The sequence below is a fragment of the Bubalus bubalis genome, chromosome 20 (genome assembly GCF_019923935.1).
Source record: "Bubalus bubalis isolate 160015118507 breed Murrah chromosome 20, NDDB_SH_1, whole genome shotgun sequence".
Taxonomy (NCBI): Eukaryota; Metazoa; Chordata; class Mammalia; order Artiodactyla; family Bovidae; genus Bubalus; species Bubalus bubalis.
The window spans coordinates 15,496,435-15,515,877 of record NC_059176.1 but is presented as its reverse complement, the minus strand read 5'-3'; the positions used below and the strand labels follow the sequence as shown (position 1 = coordinate 15,515,877).

General features: G+C 36.8%; 2 protein-coding genes across 5 annotated transcripts in view; both read left to right on the top strand.

The window, feature by feature from the left end:
* The window catches only part of TOGARAM1 (TOG array regulator of axonemal microtubules 1), a 79,732-nt gene extending 74,218 nt beyond the window's left edge, over nucleotides 1-5,514 (top strand). For 3 of the 4 annotated variants that reach the window (XM_025271419.3, XM_025271420.3, XM_025271418.3), the window contains 3 exons: nucleotides 590-809; nucleotides 3,678-3,764; nucleotides 4,378-5,514. In XM_025271419.3, coding sequence (XP_025127204.3) covers nucleotides 590-809; nucleotides 3,678-3,764; nucleotides 4,378-4,631 — 561 coding nt within the window. In that variant the 3' untranslated portion in view covers nucleotides 4,632-5,514. The remainder of the gene's footprint in view (nucleotides 1-589; nucleotides 810-3,677; nucleotides 3,765-4,377) is intronic. The other variant, XM_025271421.3, reaches the window with a different exon arrangement.
* Nucleotides 5,515-9,154: 3,640 nt separating this feature from the next.
* The window catches only part of PRPF39 (pre-mRNA processing factor 39), a 35,269-nt gene continuing 24,980 nt past the window's right edge, over nucleotides 9,155-19,443 (top strand). Inside the window, exon 1 of the mRNA XM_006072768.3 lies at nucleotides 9,155-9,318. The gene's annotated coding sequence lies outside the window, so the exon portion shown is untranslated. The remainder of the gene's footprint in view (nucleotides 9,319-19,443) is intronic.

The window sequence follows — 19,443 nt, the reverse complement described above, 5'->3', positions numbered from 1 at the left end:
ATGATGTATATCACAGATTATTAGTTAATAGTCTCATTCTCACAGAATAGCTCTTTCCTCACCTGACATAGTTAAATTGCTCAGCATTTACTTCATTATATCTTGAATTTACAAAAGCTAAGAATTAGAAGAGGAAGGCTCTATTGTTTAAGTACTCAGGTTAAGAGGTACTAATAAAAACTTAAATCTGAAACTAGGTCAAATCTCTGTAGTAAAACCTACATGTCTACTTCTGTTACAAATAGAGATAAGAATAGAAACCTTTAAGTTCTTAAAGTTAGCTAAACTAACCTACACATTTCAGAAAACAGCATTTTTTACTGAACCAAATTTCTCAACTTTAATTTAGTAGGATCTCTTTTTAGGTGGATTTTGAAGCCTTCTCTTTTTGCTGTAAGAAGATTGGACACTAGCATCCAAATTTTTATGAAGTTCCTGTTATCTCAGTCCAAGTTAAATGAGATGTGTGTGTGTGTTTTTAAATAGTACATTTATGCTTTAGTAGGATGAATACTATGTAATGCCATTAGGAATTTAAATATAATAGATATCAACATTAGTTCACTTTCATTTACCAATTTACTTTCAGATCTTTGATGCTTTTAAATCTCGGCTTCATGATTCCAATAGTAAAGTAAACCTGGTGGCTCTAGAAACAATGCACAAAATGATTCCTTTGCTCAGAGACAACTTATCTCCTATAATCAACATGCTAATCCCAGCAATAGTAGATAACAATCTGAATTCCAAGAACCCAGGCATCTATGCTGCTGCCACCAATGTTGTTCAGGCACTGAGTCAGCACGTAGGTAAGAAATCTTACTTGGGCATTCAGATTATTTTGGCTTTACTTTTGTGCTTTCTCATTCTACACATTTTCTAAAATGCCAAAATCCTAGCTATTCAGTTTTTGTCACTTAATGTTGCGATAAAATTTTTAAAGTTTTCTCAGTAGCAGTTTTAATTATTTTTAGTGATTAAATACCATTCCATTAAACTGACTTTCTCTACCTTTATTTTTAACTTTTCAATTCTTATTTTCCTACCTCAACACCACATCTGATACCAAGTTAACTCAAAATGGATCATAGATTTCAATGGAAGATTTAACTGTATAACTTACAGAATATATGAGAAAATCCTTAGAACTTAGGCTTGGTGAAGAGTTGTTAGCATGGCATTAAAAGTATGATCTATATAAAGTCCATAAATTGAACTTCATCAAAATTTAAAATATTTCCTTTGCATCGCATTTCTGTAACATAGTGGTTATCACGTTTACTTAACATTTACTTTGCAAAAGACTTTTTATTTTTTTTAGGTCAAGATATTTATTTTGGTGTTAAAAAATAAGTCCAAATAGATAGTGAAATAAATGTAGTTTTTAAGTGTCCCACCCTGGACTCTCTTTTCTAGAATTTAGTAGACAGTTCAAGTTTAGGTTGCTTCAGCCCCTGTTTAGGATGCTATGAGGTCTCCATCCTAGAACCATGTGTCTGTAGTTTAGCTCGTAACTAACTGGACAAGTCGTCATCTATGATGCCATCATTCCAGCTATCCTTCTAGACAAACTACAGATTTGCAGAAAATAGTTGCAAACCACGTATCTAATACATATGCTTATCTAGAATATATAAGGGGTTTCCCTGGTAGCTCAGCTGATAAAAAAAAATCCGCCTGCAATGCAGGAGACCCCAGCTCGATTCCTAGGTCAGGAAGATCCCTGGAGAAGGAAATGGCTACCCACTCCAGTAGTCTTGCCTGGAGAATTCCATGGACAGAGGAGCATGGCAGGCTACAATCCATGGGGTCACAAAGAGTTGGACACAACTGAGCAACTTTGACTTTCAGAATATATAAAGAACTTGTGGGAATTTGCTGGCACTTCCACTGCAAGGAGTCCAAGTTTGATCCCTGGTCGGGAAACTAAGATCCCACAAGCCACATAGTGCAGCTAAGAGAAAGAGAGAGAGAGAAAGAAAGAATTCTTAAAACTCAACATTAAAAAAAAAACAAAACCCTATTTAGAAATGGGCAAAGGACATGAAGGAAATATTTATATGGATGGAAAATAAACACATGAAAAGACGTGTAACATTACCAGTCACTAAGGAAACATAAATACAAATTAAGACCATGATCGTTACGCAAGTATATTAGTCTGTTTGGGTAGTTATAACAAACTACCACAGCTTGGATGACTTAAAAACAACACATACTTATTTCTCACAGTTCTTGAAGCCTGGGAAGTCCATGATCATAGCATCAACAAATTTGTTGTTGGATGAGGGCCCTCTTCCTGGTTTATAAGTGGCCATCTTCTGGCTGTGTTCTCACATGGTGGAAGGGACGGGAGCTCTTGGAGCCTCTTTTATGAAGGCACTAATCTCATTGATGAAGGCTCCACCTTCGTGACCTAATTTCCTCCCCCAAAGGCCCATTTTCAAACACCAACACACTGGGGATTGGGTTTCAAGGTATAAGTTTGGGTGGGGCATGCAAACATTCAGTTCATAGCAAGTATTAGAACAGCTAAAATTAAAAACAGTGACAACACCAAATGCTAACAAGGTGCAGAGAAATTGGATCTGATACATTGCTGGTGAGAATGTAAATAAAAAATCATAGCCACTTTAGAAAATTGTTGGGCTGTTTCTTAAAAAAACTAAGCATGCACTTACCTATCAGTTGTTTTCCTAGGCCTTTATTCCAGAGCAGTAAAATATTATGTTCATGCAAAAACCTGTACATGATTGTTCATAGCAGCTTTGTTTGTAATAGCCCCAGAGTGTCAATTGCCTAAGTATAGTTTAGTGGGTTAATGGTGAAAAAACTTGGTATATCCATACCATAAAATACTTAGCAGTAGAAAGGAATGGGTTATAGACACATGCAACATTTTGGATGGATCTCAAGGTCATTAATGCTGAGAGAAAAAAGCCAACCCCAAAAGGTTGCCTGCTGTAGAATTCCATGTGTATAACTTTTTCAAAATGACACATTTGCAGAGATGGAAAGCAAATTAGTGGCTATCAGGGTTTAAAAGCAGTTTAGGAGGAGTCAGTATATGTGTAGCTATAGGTCTTTGTGCTGATACAGTAGTTCTGTCTCTTAACTGTAGTGATAGTTTCACAGATCTGCACGTGATAAAATGGCATAGAACTGTATACACATACTGTACTAATGCCAGATTCCTTGTTTTGATGTATACTATAATTATGAAAGATGTAATTTGGGTGAAAGTACACAAGGCCTCTCTGTACTATCTTTGATATTTCCTGTGAAACTATAAAATTAAAAATTTGAAAAAAAATCAGTGAAGGTAAAAACTATCCCAAAATTTCAATTCTTTATTTCTTTTTCTTTTTTGATAAACCTATATACTATCATTTGGAATAAGATGCCTAGGAGATAGGTAGGTCTTTTTCTTTTTTATACCATATGATAGCTCCTTTAATATTCTGTGAGGTATTTTTACTTTTTATTTGCTTTAAGAATATTACTGTATTAAGGTTTATAGAGAATTTTTTAAAGTTGTTAACTATGTAGATTAAATCTTTCTAACACATTTTCATTCATTTACATGATTTTTTTCCTTTTAATGCTATGTAATGGAAAATAAATAAGATCTTTATAACTGCTTAAAAATGTGTCTCTGTGTTATTCTTTTTGTTTAGATAATTACTTACTTCTACAGCCATTTTGCACAAAAGCCCAGTTTTTAAATGGAAAGGCAAAACAGGATATGACTGAAAAGCTTGCTGGTAAAAATTTTTTAATTGTTATTTCTTAAGAAATAGTTGATTGATTAAGGGTACACTGATGGGCATTTCAACTCAATTTTAGGATAGCTACCAAGTTCAATATCATTATCTATGAAGTAGAAATAAATTGTATAATGATCTGTAAAAAGACCTTTTAAGACTTTTACCCCAAAAATTTTCTTCAAAAGAATTTTATTCCTTTTTCCCCCCAGTAAAAAAGTCTTGTTAGGAGAAATAAATAGGCTCAATAAAAGATATTAAAATCAAATATTGGTACATACAGAAAACTGCTGTTTCAAATTGTGTTTAATGAAAGGTCCAGGAGTTTAAAATGTATATGTCTTGATTAAACTACATTTGGAAAACATTGAGATGAATTTTTGGTTTGATTTCTATTTTTACTGCTTTTGCCTGTCATATATAGATTTCTAATACTTGAAGATCCCAATCTTTGGGAGCAAAGTTTCTGGCCTTACTTTTTTTAAGATGCTGAACATTTTAGTGCAAATGTCAGGGAAGAAGCCTAGTTTATTTTATATGCTTTTTAATTGTAAGAACTTGAATTTTTTTTTTTTTTTTAAAAACCTCACTGTTTACTATTTTTGTGTTTCAGATATTGTTATGGAACTTTATCAAAGGAAGCCCCATGCAACAGAACAGAAAGTGTTGGTTGTTTTATGGCATCTCTTAGGGAACATGACAAATAGTGGCTCTTTGCCTGGAGCTGGAGGAAATATACGAACAGCCACAGCTAAATTATCAAAAGCACTTTTTACACAGATGGGTCAGAATCTGTTAAATCAGGCTGCATCCCAACCATCACATATAAAAAAGAGTTTAGAAGAATTGCTTGATATGACAATTTAAAATGAATTATGAGTCTTTGATGAAATACGATGAACAAAACTGTTTACATGATGACAAATGGAAGTTTGTTAAAGTTAGGTTTTCAGTGCCTGCGCTTCTCATCCAGTAATTAAGTCAATAACTACTTTTATTTGCAGCCTGTGAGTACACATCTGTCCTACATCAACCCTATCACTTGCACCCATCACACAAAAATCTAAAATAATATAATCTAATGCTCATGAAATCTGAGGCATGTGGAGTGAATCCAATTTTAATATTTTTGAGAAAAGTCCCGCTTATTTGCACTATTCTGTAGAAACTGCAATTTGTTGCCCTGTATGTACGATTAGACTTTTAATTAAAAATATACTTTTTGTTATGTAATCATGTTTTGCTATGTCTCATTACTCAGCCTTGTTTAATGAAGTGGAAGAAAAGTCATTGAACTATGTTATCACAAACTATGTTTTATGTGCTATTTGTGAAAAACATGTATTTCTGAAATCAGTCTGCTAATATGATTGTGCAGTATTAGCTTGCTTTTGCTGCTGTGTTAAGTGAAATATTTGCTTACCAGTTGGGTTTAATCATCTACATAATTGTGAAATTTTACAAGTTATAATAAAGCATGATGACCAAAGTTTTAGAAAACATTTAAACATTAAATGCACGTTTAAGAAAACGTGTTGAATGTAACTTCCCTATTTTTATGTGCAAACACTAAATTTTATTTCTATATGTCCTGACATTTATAAAGGTGTTATTTTGCTGCCCAGTTGTATAATTCTCAAGTATAGTGCCAGGTCTTCTCTAGCTTTTCTCAGAATTCTTGGGCTACAAGTACTGTATGCATCTTAAAAAAGAAAAGGAATGTTATATAATAAAAGGATTTATTTCTGTAGATGTGTGAGAGGTGTCCTATTTTTCCAACTTCAATGTATATTAAAATGGGAAATATATATATTAGGTATTGATCTATACAGGTATTGACCTATCACCTTCACCTGTTATACTTGATGCAATTTTGACCTATCTCTATTGATCTAACAGTAGACCTGAGTTATAGTTACAGTTTTACGGAAAATTCTCTGTGTGAACTTGCACAAGCCACTTGCCAGATACAGGCCTCAGTTTTCTCATCTCTGACCTGTGAAGACTAGACTAGATGATTTTTCAGGTTCCATTTTGCTCTAAAATTCTGTGATTTTATGTTGTGGTTTAAGATCACTTTATTACAATTGTAGACTGTCTTCATTCTTTTTCACTTCTTGTGTCATTAACAAATGTATACATTTGTAATGTATTTGGCTACTTTTTAAATTGTTCTTTATCTGTAATTTCTGAGCACAACAGTAAAAAAAAAGTTTGAAGCTAATCTGAAAGGAGAGGAAACATGTGGCTACTTTTCCTGTATTTATATACACTTTTATAATTACATACATCTAAAATTCATTTTCTTCTAAATGTATTTTATTATATGCCTATTATTTAGGTCAAAAGTTAGCAAACATTTTCTGTAAAGCACCAGAAAATAAATATTTTTAGCTTTGTAAGCCACACAGATTGTGGCATATTCTTTGTTTTGCTCTTTTTTTTTTTAAACAATCCTTTAGAAATATAAAAAAGTTCTTAGCCTGGGCCTCTGACGTAGTTTGCCAGAGCACCTGGCCTAGACTTTTGACTTCACTTGTAACTCTGAAATCACCATTAAATTTTGCTTCACCCTTTATGATACTTATTATTAAAATAGTTACAGATTCTAAATTTTATTAATTTTGACCATTGCCCTTGTTTCATTGCAAATGTGCCTACTAAAGTTACACTGATTGTTGGGTCTATTGAAGGTAAATTTTAGATTTGAGGCCAAAGAAGAGCACTACTATATGCATAAACTTAGTCATCCATTATTTTCAGTAGATAAGACTTTGAATTTTGCATTGAAAAAAGTACAGTAAGTATGACTATTAATAATGTGGAAACTTCATGCAATCTGTGTGTTTTTGTTATAAATAAAATAGCCATAACAGAGTCCCACACTTTAAATATTTTTCTCTATATTAGCAACTTGTTGATACTGAGCATGCAGAAGTCTAGCATTCTATTGCCAAGAACTGTTACCAATCTGGAAGTCAAAAACAATTGGAGACTGATGGAACTGATAGAACTAAAGAAAAGCTAAAGGTGTAAATGAAGTAAAGGAACTTTTTTTACAAGCTGTGATAGTGATAAAGTCGAACCCCACCAGCACTGCAAATGAAAAAATATAAGAATTTAAATGGCATATTTACCCAACAGAATCCATAGCATATATTTATTTAAAATGTTAACCACAGGACAGTGTTCACAATATATTAAAGGGAAAAGCCTGATTACATACATACAGTGTCTCTATTTATTAAATAGACACACACAAGACAGAACTGGAATTGTATACACCAATATGAGAATAATGGTAATCTCTGGATAAAAAGTTAATTTTTTCAGTGTACTATTCTGCAATTTTTATTTTTTCAGAAATGAGCAACATGTATTGCCTGTGTAATAAAATTTAAATTGCATAAAATCTGAAATTAAAGGTAAGGTAAAGAAAATAAAGAGACAAAGTAGAGAAAATCAAAGTGCTTAGGTAGTGATATGACTAGAAGGAAGATGAGAAGAAATGGAAGCAACAAATTATAAACAGCATTAAGACTTCGATTTAGAAAGCATGGATTTGAAACCCAGTTTTACTTGTTAAACTTTATGTGTATCCTGCAGTTGGGGTGAGGTACAAAATTAACATGGGATTTTGTATGAGAAAGCATTTGTAAACTCAAATTCTACCTAAAGTTAATTTTCCCAGCAGCAAATGAAGTTGAGGAAAGATGGGCAGAAACCTATAGAAATCCTTATTGCCAAGATAAGCTAATCCTACTTACTTTGTTGCTGGTTAGGTTAAATAGATCAAATGAAGGGGAAATCATTTTAAATACTGTATCAACATTAATTAAAGTCTCATAATGTGTACTGTAAAACAGTACCTAAACTCTTAATTCATACTTAAACTCTTCTGTGGGCAGCAATGGGGTAAACATAGATTTCAAGGGATTAAAGTGAATTGTAGGTTTAGCAAAATAGTCTTTTTTTTTTCTTTTTAAATACTGGAGCATGGAATGTTTGATTCAGTGCTATGTAAAATTAAGACAATGGTGTGGTACCAAATTATGACCCAGTCTTGAATGTGCTGTTCACCTCTGTGTATCCTGGGTGCCTTGGCCTATACTGGGCACTGAATAAATAGTACTTGAATAAAATGTTGAATGTTATGTATGTTTGAAGTATATTGAGCGATGTTTTCAAGGGTTGTGCTGAATAAATTTGAAAAGTTAACCAATAGAAGACAGATAGCTGGTCGGAAGCACCCATCTGAAGGCATCCTGTGGCAAATGGATTTCATCCAATGTTCCAGCCTAGTGGATTGATAAGGTACGCCTTTTCAATGTGTTAAAAGATTGGGAGGTTACCGCAAGTTTCAACAGGAAGAGGGTAGTGATCTACTTCCAAGGCAGGGCTCAGACCCAGATTCTAGACAGTAAAGGTCTAAAGAATAGAAGCACTGAGAATTGAAAGAATAGGTCTGAAGGTACTCTCAAGGCAGCCTTGACTAAACTGATGACATACTTAGATTTGGAACATAAAGGAGTCAAAGTTAATATAAGTTTCTCACTCTAGAGACGTGGATGGTGATACCATTAACTGAAACGGAGAATACTCCGAGGAAAACCAGTTGGTGGGGAAGAAAGATAAATGCAATGCTTTCGGACCCCTGTGAGAGAAGTTGACTCTGAAGGCAGAGTTCTGAATTCATTCATTTATTTGCCACTGCCAGGTTTGTGGGATATAATTTCCCTCAGCAGGAATTGAACCAGGCCTTCAGCAGTGAAAGTGCAGAGCCCTAACCACTGGACTGCCAGGGAATTCTTGGGAGAGTTCTGAATTTAAATTGCAGTTTTAATTTACTAAGTCTAGGATCAAGAGGATAAGAGGAAAGGGAAGATAGAGAAAAGGGAAAAAATATCCAGCTGGCATGAACAAAAAGGACATTTTTAAATTGATGCTTATTGTTGTTTAATCATTAAGTTGCGTCCAACTCTTTCGCAACCCCCTGGACTGCAGCCCAAAAGGCTCCTCTGTGCATGGGATTTTCCAGGCAAGAATACTGGAGAGGGTTATCATTTCCTTCTCCAGAGTCCAAATATCATCATGAGATTTATGAGTTTAAGGCTGAATTTCTGTCCATTTTTAGGTAGAGGGGTGAATTTTAGGCAGTTGTTTGCCCAAAAAAGAGTAACAGCATTTTTCTTTGGCGGGGCGGGGCGCTGTCTGTGTTTTAAGATCTGAGGTACGAAAAGCCCTAAGGACCCGCTTTTTGTTTGGGAAGTCCAAGTAGAGGGAACGCCGCGTAGGAACAGCGGCCAGGCTCTCCAGGCAGCGGGGCGGGGCCTGCCCGGTCTACCTCTCGCGGAGGGCGAGACCTGCGTGCTGCGCAGCCACGTGACTCCCTCGCCTCCGGGGGCTCCGACGCATGCGCGCCGCGCTCTCGAGCAGGAGGCTGTGGTGCTGCTGGCGACTGCTGTGTTTGTGGGGACGGAGAGTGTTAAAGTGCCATCTTCGACTCAGCTGGCCCAGACTGTGGCTCATGGAATTCAGTGGCATCCATCGTCAGGTCAGCTGGGGCGGGCGCCTTGGAATTAGCCGGGGGTGGGGGGTAGGGGGTGGGGGGGCGTTCTGATACGCTGGTCTGGAAGGGGCCTTCCTCGTTTCAGGCCGCGCTGGGGCTGCGGCCTCCCTCTCCCGCCCTGTTTTGAGGCCTGACTTGGCCTCGCGGCCCAGCTGTCCATCCCTTCTCATTCCCACCTGTTGGGTGGAGCAGTGCGAGGTTTCTTTTCTTAGACCATTCGTTTCTCTCCCGGCGCCTTAGGACGGGCGGGGAATTGTGGGCCTCAACTTGGATTTAGGAAGCGCTTTGGGGATAAGTCTAAAGCCCATGGTTTCGCGAGAGCTGGGAACCAGTGTGGCTGGAACGACTGGAAGTGGAAGGGACCCAGAGGTTTGGGAGAAATATGATATAAATTGGGTAAAACTTTTAGGCGCCTTGTAGGGCGCGTTTCGCGTTCTGACTGAAGACACACTCTAGGACTCTTGAGTCACAGCACCCCAAGGATCAGTTAAAGCTTTTGGCAGGCTAGGATGGAAGCAGAAAAACCAGTGTTTATCTTTTGTAGCCAGAGACCAACACTGCTGTTTTTCTCGTTCTAAAAATCACATCTTCAGTTAGTATTATGTACTATATTTATGCCAACTAAAATATTACCTTTAACATTCCTGTTCAGAAATACTTAACACTTTTTTACGGTTGTGAAGGTTGAAGCCTGAAAAAGCATTGGAACTCGAGTATTTTGGGTTCTGAGAGCTAGTAAATGGATGGAAAAACAAGCAAAGACTGTCAGGTGTCTTCTTCCCCTCCCCCCACTCTAAAGTTGCAGAAGTTGGAACTTTTCCACTGTTTGGCCGCTGGTGGGGATAATGTTAATGAAAGGAGTTCTGCTAAAGAAGACAAGTTCTCAAGATTGTGAACTCTGGAATAATTAGGGGTTACCAAAGATGGCTAATTAGTAGGTAGTATGAGATATTTGAAGTGAGAATTGAAAAGCGGAATTTTTTTAGTGTCATGATATTTGGAAGTGATTTTACTTACCTATAATTGAATACGAAAAAGAATCTTATAAATCAAATGATAGAAAGTATGTGTGGCTTTTTTTCAAGGGAAAGATTAGTAGATGTATAAAATAGATAAACAGTAAGGTTCTTACTATATAGCACAGGAAACTATGTATCAATCTTGGGTAATAATGTAAATAAAAGAAGAGAGAGAAGAGACCCTTCTGTGGTATGCCAGCAAATAATACCGCGTAAAATATAGGATTTTAAAAAATTTCTTGAAAAACAGCCAGAGGGGGAAGAAAATAATTCCAGCCAAATGATAATTTTTTTTCCCAAAAATATGAAGATGGTGCAAACATTTATGTAAATGAATAAAGTCCAGTTTCTGGAACGTAGCAAGTGCTTAATATATGGAAACTTTAAAAAGGTCAATCTGTATAAACATTTTGCTCAGCCTCTGAAAACAGTTGCCAAAGCCAGTGGTTATGAGTGTCTCTTTTTTTCCAAACACTTTGAGTCTTTAGATTAGCCTATCTGTGGATGAGGCACAGAATGACTTAAGGATTGCCAAGGTAGTTGATTTGTAGTACTCAAACTCCTGATTTCAGTCCTTAGTGATGACTTCAGATTTTTATATGTTCTATTTATGAAAAGAATAATAAATGATATGATTTTGGTACCTCTGTCAGTATAAATGCCTATAAAGAGATTAAGGTAATAGATCAGATTTCTCATTTTTAATTGAGTATTTCTCATTTTTAATTTTATTAAAAAGTAATTTTAAGTCATCCTCCAAAAGAGCTTTTAAATGTTAAGATGGTATATTGAATTCTTAGATAAATGTATCTCATAACTGAACTAAAGCTTAAAATGTATGATGTAGAACTGTACTTTTTCATGTACTGCTTATTCACATTTAATATATCATTTTTCTCTTACACTTGTAGACTTTATGCATCTCATTACAGTTTTATATAAGAAAGTGCAAAGTAGTAAAAAGGCGTGAGTTGAGAACAGGAGGAAATTTTTGTTATTCTGAGAGAATATCATGAGCACAGGCTCAGGCATGAGCATGTGTTGTCCTCTGTAAATGACAATAAGGAATACTGTTGGATTAGTACCTTTGGAAAGTTAAGTTGGGACCAGATAGATCACTCAGTCTTTCAACATTTATTGTGCTATTGTGTATACTAGACACTTTCAGATCCTAGGGACATAGTAGTGAATGAAACCAGGGACCCTGTTCTCAGTGAATTTACTATTCCAATAATAATTAATTTATGTGTAGCAGTGTTTTTCCATTTTTTTGACTGCAGCCCATAATAGGACGGAGAAGGCAATGGCACCCCACTCCAGTGTTCTTGCCTGGAGAATCCCAGGGACGGGAGAGCCTGGTGGGCTGCCGTCTGTGGGGTCACACAGAGTCAGACACGACTGAAGTGACTTAGCCACTAGCCATAATCGGATGTACATGTAACATTGCAGTTCAATAATCTAGTAGTCAGATTCTGTGTGTATTTCTGCAATGCACTCTGATGATTTTTTTTTTCTTTAAAAAAAATAAGCTGGTGCAAGGCATTCTGAAGTTTGAAAAACATTATTCTAAAGGGAAGATAATTATATTGTAACATAACAGTGTAAATGAAGAGGATAGTTAATCTTTATAGCAAGGTATGTGTGATTATTTGTGCATGAGGCTTAGAGAGGTTAAGGAACATGCTCAAAGTTCCCTAATGAGTAACTAGGCCAGATCTTTAATTCAGTTCTATCAGGCTTTAACCCAAGTGTTTTATTATACAACTTCCCAGTTGTTATGAGACTTTGCTTGTGGCTCAGACGGTAAAGCATCTGCCTACAATGCGGGAGACCTAAGCTAGGTTTAGGACTCTGGGTAGGGAGGGTAAGGACTGTGATGCTTTTTTATTTATTAAACAGTGGATTAGGTGTGTATCATACCTCCATGTGTACTGTATCTCTATGTATCGGTAGACCTGAGCCTTACTGTGAAGGAATTTATAATCTAGAAAGAAAAAGACATTGAATGAGTATCACAAATGTGATTGTATGCCATGGAAGAATGCTGTGGAAGCATCATTGGGGGAAATAAACTTATTTGGAGGGTCTGGGAATACGTTTCAGTCAGGGATGTTTAAATTTGCCCAGATTAGTTAGTGGGCTTCAGTTAGGTTGAAGGCTTTGAGTCGGGTAGAGAGTTGGGGCAGCATTCCAGACAGACGAAAAAACTACATACACTCAGGTCCTGAAGCTGAAATGAGCTGAACTGGAACACACAACAAAACTAGATGGATGTGATATGTTAGAAAAAGGACAAGAAGAGACAGCCTTTCAAGGAGAAAGTCGTCATTACTTGGGATACAGTGAAGAGTAGATCAGAAAGATGAATCAGAACATGACCAGTTGGATTTATAAACAAAGCGATTGTGACTTTGGGAGAATTTCAGAGCAGTGATAATCCAAATTTAAGGGTAAATGGAGGATATAGAAAATCACTGTGGACAGGGACTTCAGCCATGAAATTAAAAGACACTTGCTCCTTGGAGGAAAACAGTGACAGACCTAGACAGCGTATTATAAAGCAGTGACATCACCTTGCCAATAATGGTCCGTACAGTCAAAGCTATGGTTTTTCAGTAGTCATGTACAGATGTGAGAGTTGGACCATAAAAAGGCTGAGAGCTGAAGAGTTGATGCTTTCAAATTGTGGTGCTGGAGAAGCCTCTTGAGAATCCCTTGGACTGCAAGGAGATCAAACCTAAGGAAATCCTAAAGCAAATCAGCCCTGACTATTCATTGAAAGGACTGATGGTAAAGCTGAAGCTCTAGTACTTTGGCCACCTGATGCAAAGAGCCGATTCACTGGAAAAGACTCTAATGCTGGGAAAGATGGAAGGCAAAAGGAGAAAGGGGGCAGCAAAGGCAGGATGCTTAGATAGCATCACCGACTCAGTGGACATGTATTTGAGCAAACTCCGGGAGATAGTGGAGGACAAAGGAGCCTGGTGTGCTGCAGTCCATGAGGTCAGAAAGAGGTGGACACAACTTAGTAACTGAACAACAAGGAGGCTGTGGAGTAGAGATAAGCTTAGACAGCTTCATTGTCTTTCTGTTGTACTTGAAACAAAATCTAAATCCTCAACGTAGCTTATGATTGTCCTTTGTTTGTTTTATAAGTTAAGCTAAGATATAGTATGTATATTATAAATTGTTATATAAAAGATATTTTTACATATTTGAAGGGTAATGGAAGTAATCTAATATACTAAGAGAAACTGATAAGGAGAGCGTGAAGATAATTTAAGAAGCAACATGTTTGAGAAGATAGGTGGGAGAAGTGATCCAAGTCAGTAGTTCAGAGTTTGACCATTGATAGCAGCAGAGATACTTCATCCATTGTGACCAAGGGAAGGAGGAAGACAAATAATTGTTACGTATTTCAATTTTTATAGTATGCTTAGGGGAACACATACTTTGAGAGCAAAAGAGAGGGAAGATTATAAAAGAGGTGAGGGAAACACTTACAGGAAAACATGGGCAGAATACTTTTTGACATGAAGCGGTCCAGGGATTGAACCCGTGTCTCTGGGAATTTTTTTCCCAATTATTTATTTGTTTGGCTGTGTTAGGTCTTAATTGCAGCACATGAGATCTTCATTGCAGTGCACAGACTCTCTGGTTTTGGTGCTCAGGCTTTGTAGTTGTGGCGCGCAGGCTCCAGAGCTCAAGGGTTCAGCTTGGTTGCTCCGGCATGTGGGAATCTTAGTTCCCTGACCAGGGATAGAACCTGTGTCCCCTGCATTGCAAGGCGGATTCTTGACCCTGGACCAACAAGGAAGTCACAGCAGGTGGATGTTTAACCTCTGGACCGCTGGGGAAGTTTGACATTGCCTTTTTTTTTTCCCTCAACATTGCTTTTTGAAAATAGACCTTTAGGGACTTCCCTGCAGTCCAGTGGTTATGCTCGCAATGTAGGGGGCATGGGTTCGATGCTTGTTCAGGGAACTAAAATCCTGGAAGCTGCAAAAAATGATAAAATAGGTGTTTACATGAGGTTTACTTTGATATACTTAGTAAAGACAAATTTTAGAAGAATTCAAGTCAAATTGAGGGATGTTTAAGCAAATCCTTTCATACTGTCTCTTACTGATCTGTTTTTCTGTGAACATGCCAAGCAAAGCAGTTATCTCAGAACATGCTCTTTCTGCTGCCTGTAGTTTTCTTCTTCTAGATAGCTGCATGACTGGCTTTCCTGCTACCTCATCCTCTCTTTTATTCTTAGCACTTGATATCACATATATATAAGAAATTTACTTAGGGGAAAAAAGCCTCCATCTCCCCACTGTAATGTCTGCGCCTTGAGAACAGGGATTTTGTTTTGTTCACAGCTAAATTGTCCTTCTCCATCTAGTATAGCCAGCAAAAAACTGAATGTTCATTATTTGAAGAGGGTAGAACCAGAGAAGTTGGCATAGCTGGTGGGAGGTGGGGCAGGGGTGAAGGGTCTTAGTGAAAATGGGAAATTGAAAGAAAGTCTGTGTGTTGAATGGTGCAATCACAAGCCTGGTTTGTCGTCTTTGCTCCCAGAATGCTTGTTGCCTTACTCAAGTTGAAACATTCTTCTTTGGCAAAACATAACCCAAGGGAACCAGTGTAGAACACTGACATTTAATGGGTTCTACCCTCAAAGAATGCCATCCTAAGAATTCCCAGTGGTTAGGACTCTGAGCTTTCACTGCTAAGGGTGCAGCTTCGATTCCTGGTTGGAGTAATAAGGTCCTGTGAGCTGTGCAGCATGGCACCACCCCCCTGCCCCCGGCCCCCAAAAAAAGAAAAAAAAATGCCATCCTGCACTGAAGCCCACCCATTGCCAACTTTGTCTGGTTTGTTTTGTACTGCCTCATACTTATTCTTGAACAAAAGTTTGAAGATCACTATACTTGAGATATCAAAACAAGTAGTCACTCAGAAGAGACAGTGCTGAGAACAAGAGAATTTAAAGTATATTCTTGAAATAGCAGGAGATGCTGCACCCGTGAAAAAGGAATATTGATTATTCAGAGAATAAAGAAATGGAAGTTGTATTAAAAACTCAGTAACAGGGTTATCACAGAGTAGAATAAGTGAAAGGAATAGAAAAATGTGGGAAAAGATATGTAGAGGATCAATCCAGGAGGTCCAACACCTGAGCAGTGTGGATCCAACAGAGAAAACCAAGAGGAGAAAATTATCAAACAAATAATAGATATAGAATGTAAGAACTGAATGATGTAAACAGATTAAAATACGCCTTCCAAATGAATGCCTTGCAGAATCATTGGAAAAGACTCATCTTAAGGCACATCGTTAAGCAATTTCAGAACATCTGGGATAAACAGAGAAACTAAAAGCTTCCATGGAGATAAAAACAGGTCACACGAAGAGAATAAGAAATAAAAATGTCAGATTTTCTCAATAGGGACATCAGATGGTAGGAAACAGTGAATAAATTGCTTTAAAACTTTTAAGAAAAAAATATTTTCATTCTAGAATTTTATACTCATTTAATCATGAGGATTTTAGAATTGGAAAGTCTTACCTTTTTTCACCCCACATACCTTTTTTCAGATTTACAGAAATGATTCTCTACAAGAGGGAGTAAATCAAGGAAGAAATAGATTTTGTTATAAATGAGATTCACCCCAGGGGATAAGTGAAAGGAATTCTTTATATCAAAATGAAGAGACAATCCTAGATAAGACAAGCAAATTTAAATTGTTGCAGAAGGTTAGATGGTTTCAGAAAGGATGGCACCAGAAGGGGAAATGGAATTGATATGTATGAGTGACAGTTGTTTTAAAGGACCTTTATAAGGTCTCTTCAAGGATGTGGAGTCAGTTTTCAAAGGCAGTGAAGCATATGAAAATGATAGATTTAAAGAGGTAGAAGCAAGGAAATGTGATTGTAGTATACAAAGTAGCTTGAAAAAAATGTTTCCATAGGCATACTAATGTAAACCTGAATATTGATTGAACCCCAGCCAAATAGAACTACATTGGAAGCACATGAGAGGAAGGTTGTGCATGTGTATTTGGTATAATAACTAAACCTATATTTTATCTAATAGATAGCAAAAAAGATCTAAAATTGAAAAGTCAGGAAATAAAATATTTTCAGATGAATACTGTGTTGATTACCACCAGTTTTTTGAAGTCAAAGTCAATAGGTTTTTTTCCACCTCCTAAAATCTCTGCACAACAAATTCTAGATGCACTGTAAAGTTCATTTTTATTTTCCTTGTTAATTTTAAAGTTGTTGTTTAGCCACTAAGTCATATCTGACTCTCGCAACCCCATGGAGTGTACCCCCCAGGCTTCTCTGTACATGGGATTTTCCAGGCAAGAATACTGGAGTGGGTTGCCATTTCCTCCTCCAGGGGATCTTCCCAACCCAGGGATTGAACCCCGGTCTCCTGCATTGCAGGTGGGTTCTTTACCACTGAGCCACCTAGGAGACAATTTTAAAGTTATAACATCTTAAGTTTGGATAACACTTTCCAGGAACTTGTTTTAAGTGATCTCTTCATTTATGTGAGTTTATAGTTTTAGGACTTTGGAATGCATTTATCTCATCTGATGTTCTCAACGGCCCTGTGAAGCAGATAGTATAAGTATTACTCGTCTCCTTTCAAAGTGAGGAAAGTAAGACTGACTAGAATCTCATCCTTTTAAGGGAGAGAAGTAGGACTCACCCTCCTCTACCCTCTTGTAATATTTACTGTGCTAGTAATGAAAGAACTGAAAGTTCTGATCCCTAGTCTCTGGGATTTCCTCTTTTCTAATTGAATTATAGTTTAGCTATCTTCTTCCATCAAAAAATTTTTTGCTGTAGTAAAAACACATAAGATAAAATTGACCTTCTTAACCTTTTTTTTTTTAAGCTGCACAGCAAGGCAGACTTGTGGGATCTTGGTTCCCGTGACTAGATAGCGAACGTGCACCCCCTGTGGTGGAAGCTCGAACTCTTAACCACTTGATCACCTGAGGAAGTCTTAACCATTTATAAGCGTACAGTTAGTAGTGTTGTGTATTTTCACATGGTTGTTTTAACAGATTTCCAGAACTTTTTCATTTTATACCCATTAAAACAACAACCCCCCTTTTCTCCATCTCTAGTCCCTCATAACCACCATCAGCTTTCTGTTTCTATGAATTTGACAACTCTAAATACCTCATATAAGTAGACTCATGTAGCATTTGTCTTTTTGCGACAGGCTTTTTTCACTTAGCATAATTTCCTCAGGGTTCATCCATGTAGTGTATGACAGGATTTCCTTCATTTTAAAGACGAATGATATTCCGTTGTATGTGTATGTCACTATTTATTTCTTCATCTGTGTTGGACATTTGGGTTGCTTACTCCTTTGACTATTTTGGATAGTGTGGCTGTGAATGTGGCTATACAGATAGCTCTTTGAAACCTGGCTTTCAGTTAGTTTGACTATATACTCAGAGGTAGGATTTTGGATTTTATGGTAGTTCTATTTTTAATTTTTTGAGGAAACCCCATTTTGTCTTCTATATCAGTTGCACCATCTTATAATCCCACCATAAGTGCACAAAGGTTCCAATTTCACCTCATTCTTGCCAAAACTTGCTTCCTGTTTTATTTTTTGATAGTAGCCATCCTAATGGGTGTGAGGTGATATTGTGAATTCTGTTTGCATTTCTATGTTAATAAGTGATACTGAGCATCTTTTCATGTGTTTCTTGGCCATTTGTGTATCTTCTTTGGAGAAATGTCTGTTTAAATCATTTTTTTCATTTTTTAATTGAGTTTTTGTTGTTCAGTTATAGAAATTCTTTATTATATGTATTAACTACTAATCAGATATAAGATTTACAGATGTTTCCTCCTGTTCGGCCATTTGCCTTTTAACTTGTGCCCTTTGATGCACAGAAGTTTTAGTTTGATGTAGCTCCATTTGTCTATTTTTGTTTTTGTTACCTGTGCTTTTGGTATCATAGCCAAGAAAGCATTGCCAAGTCCACTTTCATGAAAATTTCCCCCTATGTTTTCTTCTAGGAGTTCTGTCCATTTGGGGTTAATTTTTATATATGCTGTAAGTTAAGGGTTTAGCTTCTTTTTTTTTTTTTTTTTTTTTGCATGTGACTATCCTGGTTTCCCAGCACCGTTTGTTTAAGAGACTGTCTTTTCCCCATTGAGTAATCTTGTAACCCTTGTCCAACATTATTTCTGGGCTTTATGTTTTTATTCTATTGTTCTGTTTATCTTTATGCTAATACCCCACTGTTGTCTTCTTCCTTTTGATAATTATTTTTTTACACCTTTGCCATTTTATGTCACAAGTTCAAAGTTAATGGTTGTTGTTAATATACTAGTACTAGTTCAGTTCAGTTCAGTCTCACAGTCGTGTCCGACTCTTTGCGACCCCATGAATTGCAGCACGCCAGGCCTCCCTGTCCATCACCAACTCCCGGAGTCCACCCAAACCCATGTTCATCAAGTCGTTGATGCCATCCAGCCATCTCATCCTCTGTCGTCCCCTTCTCCTCCTGCCCCCAATCCCTCCCAGTTAGTAATTGCCATATTATGAAGTATATGTTAGAATAACTTATTTAAAAATAACTTTAGTGTGTTTTTCTTTTGGTCCTGTGATTTTTGAAGTAATCAGAAAAATGATCTCCCTGAGGACAAGGCTGATGTTCTTAACTCATATTATAACACTATAATTGCAGGGTGTGGAGTAATTGATAGTCTGTGATGATGCAGGGGTGTGGTAAATTTGCTGATTCCAGAAAAAACTTATGTCCCACTTAAGTATGCAGTTAGAATAGAGCAGGTAGTAAATGACTCAGAATGTATCAATGAACAGTCTTTTTTTGTTTGTTTTGGCAGTATGCTTTGAAATAAAAAAAAACACAAAATAATGACTAATTTATGTCTGGAAAATTAATCTTCAGTAGTGTCTTTTCTTTAATGTAGGGGACAAAAGAGACCAAAATAAGTTGAAAAGCTTCTGCGCCTTTTCCTAGAATCAAAAATGGTAAACCTGGAAAAGTTTATGACAATAGTCAGTAATTCAGTAGAAGGAAACTCTTTTTTCTAGATT